This window comes from Rhinopithecus bieti, unplaced genomic scaffold, assembly GCF_001698545.2.
Source record: "Rhinopithecus bieti isolate Rb0 unplaced genomic scaffold, ASM169854v2 scaffold_6380, whole genome shotgun sequence".
Lineage (NCBI taxonomy): Eukaryota > Metazoa > Chordata > Mammalia > Primates > Cercopithecidae > Rhinopithecus > Rhinopithecus bieti.
In genome coordinates this window covers 2,519,538-2,526,452 of record NW_016806642.1, presented here as the reverse complement: position 1 = coordinate 2,526,452, position 6,915 = coordinate 2,519,538, and the positions used below count along the sequence as shown (strand labels likewise).

General features: G+C 36.9%; 1 protein-coding gene across 1 annotated transcript in view; it reads right to left on the bottom strand.

The window, feature by feature from the left end:
• The window catches only part of DNAI4 (dynein axonemal intermediate chain 4), a 111,926-nt gene that overhangs the window by 19,969 nt on the left and 85,042 nt on the right, over positions 1-6,915 (bottom strand). The window contains 2 exon segments of the mRNA XM_017877158.1: positions 1,440-1,526; positions 4,192-4,394. Of these exon segments, the coding sequence (XP_017732647.1) occupies positions 1,440-1,526; positions 4,192-4,394 (290 nt within the window).

Here is a 6,915-nt window from a genome sequence, read left to right as displayed (position 1 = left end):
GGGAGGGAGGGAGGGAGGGAGGGAAGGAAGGAAGGAAGGAAGGAAGGAAGGAAGGAAGGAGGGAAGGAGGGAAGGAGGGAAGGAAGGGAAGTACAGCACAGTCTTCTACAATAATATTTTGGTAATCTTTCAGCAGGATTAGTATTAGCATCACATGTCTACCTTCTTATGGGAACAAAAAACTAATCATCTAGCATATATTCCTGTATTCTAGTATTTGTTTCAGATGCTTGGATTATCTAAAGAATGAAGAGAAAAAGTTCTAAAACTCCCCAAGTTACAAGTTACTTTGTTCTACAACCCCATAAAGAGTTTGTTTTGTTTGAATGTCTAATTTAAATCCTTTCCTGTTTTTAACCACCTACATAAAAAAGAAGACAGACTACTGATGATGAATCCAATGTCAATCCCTCCACACTTAAAATTGCTTCTTCCTTTCTTTTAGCTATATAAACCTAGATTTATATGACATATAGCTAAGTTTATTCAAACAGTTACAGATATTACAGACTAGAGGTATTTATAAAATTTTAGTCATTTTATATGTTCTTCTGGCCCTTCTCTAAGTTTTCCACTTTGCATTTCAGTTGTGAATCAAAACTAAATGTAAAACTTTAAAGTAACAGATCGACTAGAGCTGTTTAGCAAAATTACTACTATGATTCTTTATATTCATTCTCTTTGAAAAATGTATGACAGTAAGAAGGTCATATAAATTTATTTTATTTCTATTGAGAATAACAGTTAGGTGATAAGGAGGTATTCATATATTAAGAAACAACCAGGTATTTAAAAAACATAATTCTCAGCTGGGCTCTGGTGGCTCACGCCTGTAATCCCAGCACTTTGGGAGGCTGAGGCGGGTGGATCACGAGGTCAAGAGATCAAGACCATCCTGGCCAACATTGTGAAATCCCGTCTCTATTAAAAATACAAAAATTAGCTGGGTGTGGTGGCACGCACCTGTAGTCCCAGCTACTCGAGAGGCTGAGGCAGGTGAATCGCTTGAACCCAGGAGGTGGAGGTTGCAGTGAGTCAAGATCACGCCACTGCACTCCAGCCTGGGTGACAATGCAAGACTCTGTCTCAAAAGAAAAACAAACAAACAAACAAAAAAACCCCATAATTTTCAAAGAATTTTCATTTACAGATTCATTTTTCTTTATAATTAGCTGTGAAAATCAATAATGGTTCAACTCTGCATCATCATATAGAAGCATATAGTACATGTTCAATAAATATTTACTGAATGAATTTATAAATGAATTCTCTTTACCCTATGTCAACAAGAACAAATTTTAATTGGTATGAGTTAAACCAAAGAAAATAGTCTTAATTGATAAAATTTTCTAGACTTTATTTATTACATGTAATTATATACTTTATGAGAATTTTGTCAACAGCCAGATAAAAATGCTTCTTATTCTTGTTTGAGTTACCATGGGATTCTTTATTGACCAGCAGCAAGCCAATCCTCTTTTTTGCTCTTTAAATCCAAAGTGCCCATAGCCAACAGCCAAAAGATCCTGAAAACCAGAAAAATACATTTAAAAATAAGAGAAGATAGCATTAAAATACTGGTAAATATATAAAGATATATATTAATGAGCTGTGTTAAAAATAGTAGTAAGACATTTCAACTGAGAGGAAAAAATGCCAGTACACCATCTGTTTTTACTCTATACCTCCATATTCCCAAGCAAAAAAATTAATCAGTGTAATGCTTCTAATTTGCAAACTGAAAGATAAGCACCTAAAAATAACCAATTGCTAACAAGTTCTTTTACATATTAAGGTAGTCTTCTGAGATTGTATTAATAGATTATAATATATTTTGAGTTTTTGAGGACTACCTAATTATTTCAAATGTAAAATAAAGGACACTTAAGTTAAAGGTAGGTGCCATAGACTGAATTGTGTCCCCTTAAAATTCATATGTTGAAGGTCTAACCTCCAATATGATTGCATGTGGAGATAAGGGTTTTAGGAGGAATCTAAGGTTAGATGAGATTACAAAGGATGGGGTCCTAATGAGATAGGACTGGTGACTTTATAAAAAGAGAAAAATACACCATAGATCTCTCTCTGCCATGTGAGGACACAGTGAAAAGGCAGCCACTGCAAGCCAGGAAGAGAGCTCTCACCAGAAACTGCATCAGTAGCCCTTGGATCTCAGACTTTCCAGCCTCCAGATTTATGGGAAAATAAATTGCTGTTCTTTAAGACATCCAGTCTATAATATTTTGTTATGGCAGCATGAGCTGCCTATACAGGAGGTCATTTCTAGAAATGCATATGTAAATACAAATAGGCAAAAGCTTAATAAATGAACAAATCCAGCCTCTGCTCTGTAATCAGAATACCTTTAATTTTAGAATATTACATTTTCTTATCACCACCTTACTTTCAGGACAACATAATCTCTCCACAATTCCCTCTGTCTTAAAAACAGTCTTCACTACTATACCCTTTCACCCTGACATTGACAAATCCCTATTTATCTCTTCTAGACTCTGCAGAGGCATTACTTTCTCTAAGAAACAGTCAAGAGCTTCTTGTATGTGTCCCCACAGCACTGTTTATTTCCCCATCATAGCACATTCAAAATTATTATACAGGTAGGGTCTATGTATAACTTCATTACTACTGTATCTCTAGTGCCTTAACAGTGTGCCAGGCACAGAGTTAATGTTCACTAAATATTTATACAATGAATTAATAAATATTATAGACTCCATCTGTAATATGTTTGCATTTAGGCTCATTCAAAATTATTTAATTTAATCTCCATAGCAATGCATTAATTTTTAAAATGCTAGTATATTCAGTTTCTAAAAATGTTTCATATATCTTTATTACAGATTTATTAAATCCTATTTACAGGACAGGCATGGTAGCTCACACATGTAAAAGCAGCACTTCGGGAGGCCAAGGCAGGAGGATCACTAGAAACCAGGAGTTCAAGACCAGCCTTGGCAACAAAACAAGACCCTCGTCTCTCCAAAAAATTAATTAATCAAAATTAATTCCACTAATTGAGAAGACAGTCCCAAATACAGTTTTATAAAGATAAATTCATAGTAAAAGTTTTTTACTTTGTTACAAAATAATACACATAATTAAAATAATGTGTTATTTAGATTTCAATGGAAATGATTATAGACTTTCTGTTTTTTAATAACTATGACAACTGCTATGTCTGCACAAAGCACCTGATAAGGTGTGGCAATAAAATAATAAGGCTAATTCATAAACATACAAAATATAATTTAAATAAATTGGTTTTGACTGCTTCAACAATTTAAATATTTATATCAAAGATACTGCCATTACCTGAAAAACTGTTGGAATTGTTAACTGGGAAATACCTTCAGAACCAGTTTATAAATCCCAGAAGAAAATTAGTCTAATTACTCTGTAATTCTCTCTTTTTTACAACCAAACATATAATTCTCCAACTTGACAATTCATCTTATTTGCCTCAAGATGACTTCTGTCAGTGCAGTAGTTAAGAGCAAGAACTATGGAGCCAGATGTTTGCATTTGAATTCTGGCTGTTTTACCTACTAGTGGTGTGACTTTGGGCAAACTACTTATGTTTTTTGTGCTTCAGTTTCCTTTCAACATAATGAGAAGAATAATAGTATCCAATTCACAGGGTTGTTGTGTTAGTACAGTTAAAAACAATGGCGCCTGCTACATACTAAGTGCTGTTTAAGCACTTGCTAATATCGGTGGTAAGAGTATTTTAAGGAATCTCAAAATTATTTTGCACACTTGTAGGGTCACTAGATTAAGTATACACTTCCAAATATGACTACTTTGAGGCTAATATAAATTTGGGCACATGAGTTTTGGTATACATTAAATAAATCTACCAATCCTCTAGTTTACTTATCCATATCTAACATGAATTCAGAGAATGCCATGTCCCAAGTAGATCCCCTAAAATAAAAATGGTAATGTTTTACATATTAAATGTTTACTATATTAAAGGAGAAAACATTATTTTGTAACTATTTGCATTTCCCCTTTTAAACTGGAACTTGTTTTGGGGCATTCTAAAACTCAAAGTTATGGTCAATTTAAATTCCTTGTCCCATATCTAAGGAAAGCAATTCTTCATTATTCGAACTTGATAATTTCCCTTCAATGGTAGAAACAGAATTGTTCAAATGTTTCATAACTTACTGGATTTGTTTTATTCCAGGCAAGGCTGCTCACATTGAGGCCTTTGGTTAAGTCACAGGAAAAAGACCAAAGTCGTTCCAAGTTGGCGGGTATTGTTGATTCTTCTGCATGTATTTCTTCTTCCTCTTCCTTCTTAGATTCTTCCTCTACTTCTTCACGTTTTGCACTTTCTAAAAAATCTTCAGACTCTTCAGGTTCAGGTTCTAAAGTTTAATCAAATAAAAAGATCACTGTCCTCTACATGTAGACGGACCTGCCAAAAGCTCCAAACAGCCTATCTACCCACGGCTGACACTGCAAGCACCATCAGATCTGCTGGATCATATGGCGTAAGTGGCAGAGCACCGTGAAGGGCAGCCTGGATCTGTGGCAGAATCTTCTGCTGTTCTGGGTTCCAACTCAAAGCCAGCAGCTTTTCTGTTTATTTAGTAAATGGGCCAGTGTAACACATCCAAATGACAAATATGTTGTCTCTAAAATGTAAAGAGACTCACTAGGCATTGTGCTTCTTTTTGGTTGTAAAAGATGCCAGGTACAACAACTTATCCTTCATCTTAGAAGATACAGCTCAACATATCCCACACCACACACACATGACACCTAGAAACTTCACTGAGGTAGAAGTCCCCAGAAATCTTGTCAGTTTTACTTCCCACCCTCTGACAGGAAAATGTCTTACTGAAGTCTACTTCCTGTTTACTAAGTTCTATCAGCATATCATCCATTTAATGTGCTAGTGTGTTATCTTGTTGAAGGGAAAGAGCCCTGCAGACTAAATTATGATACAGGGTTGAAGAATTGATATACCCCTGAAGTAGGACAGTGAAGGTATATTGCTGGCCTGACCAGCTAAAAATAAATGACTTCTGGTTGTTTTTTACCAACAGACATTGCAGGAAAAAAAAGCATTTGCACCAGGTACAAGGGAGGTGTCTTAATTTCCTTCATGAACTTCTTATGGAACAACAGTTGCAATTGGAGTCACCACCCGGTTAAGTTTATAATAATAACCCACTGTCATTCTCCAAGATCCATCTGTTTTTAAATTTATTTATTTCCATTTTTTAGAGATGCGGGGGGTAGGGGGGTCTTACTATATTGCCTAGGCTGGTCTTGAATGCCTGGCCTCAAGCAATCCTCCTGTCTTAGCCTCCCAAAGTGCTATGATGACAGACATGAGCCACTGCACTTGGCCAAGATCCATCTGTTTTCTACACATGCCACATATGTGAGTTGAATGAGAAATGTGGTGGGTATCAACATCCCTGCATATTTCAAGTCCTTGACAGTGACAGTAATCTCTGAAGTCCCCTCAAGAATGTGTTACTGCTTCTGATTTACTATCATTATCACTCAAAGCCCATAGTTTTACATTTTAAAGTTTAGGGTTCACTCATGGTACTGTATATTCTACAGGCTTTGACAAATGTATAATGACACATATCTGCCATTGTAGTACCACATGGAGTAATTTCACTGCCCTAAAAATCTTCTGTGTTCTTCTTGTTCATCTCTTTCTGGTCCCTCATCCCTGGAAACTACTGATCATTTTACTGTCTCCATATTTTGCCTTTTCCCAAAATGTCATACAGTTGGAATCACGCAGTATGTGGCCTTTCAAATTGGCTTCATTTGCAGAGTAATATGCATTCAAATTTCCTCCAGGTCTGCTTCTGACTTGATAACTTAGTGATGAATAATATTCCATTGTCTGGATGTATCTTAGTTCATTTATCCATTCACCTACTGAAGGGCATCTTGGTTGCTTCTAAGTTGGGGCAATTATGAGTAAAACTGCTATAAATACCCATGTGCAGGTTTGGTGTGGACACAGCTTTCAGCTCATTTAGTTAATCAACAGATTACTAAATCGTATGGTAAGAGTATGCTTAGGTTTTTGTTTGTTTGTTTTGTTTTGTTTTGTTTTTGAAGACAGAGTCTCACTCTGTTGTCCTGGTTGGAGTGCAGTGGCACCATCTCCACTCACTTTAACCTCTACCTCCTGGGTTCAAGCAATTCTCATACCTCAGCCTAATGAGTAGCTGGACTACAGGCACCTGCCACCATACCCGACTAATTTTTTGTATTTTTAGTAGAGCCAGGGTTTCACTATGTTGGCCAGGCTGGTCTCGAACTACTGTCCTCAAGTGGCCTGCCCACCTCAGCCTCCCAAAGTGCTGGGATTACAGGCATGAGTCACCACACCCAGACAGGAGTATGTTTAGTTTTATAAGAAACGGCCAAACAATATTCCAGAGTGGATATACCATCGTGCATTCCCATCAGCATGAATGAGACTTCTTGTTGCTCCACATCTCCAACAGCTTTGAGTGCTGTCAGTGTTTTGGACTTGCCCATTCTAATAAGTGTGCAGTGATACCTCATTGTTGTTTTAATTTGCAATTCCCTAATGAAATCTGATATTGAAAGGTCAGGTGTAGTGGCTCACACCTGTAATCCCAGCACTTTGGGAGGCCAACGTGGGAGGGGAGCTTGAGTTCAGGAGTTCAAGATCAGCCTGGGCAACAAAGTGAGACCTCATCTCTACAGAAAATTTTTAAAAATTAGCTGGGTGTGGTGGTGCATGCCTGTGGTCTTAGCTAAGCCAGAAGCTGAGGCAGGAGGATCGCTTGAGACAGGGAAGCTGAGGCTACAATGAGCCGTGATTGTGCCACTGTACTCCAGCCTGGGTGACAAAGCAAGATCCTATCTCAAAAAAAAAGG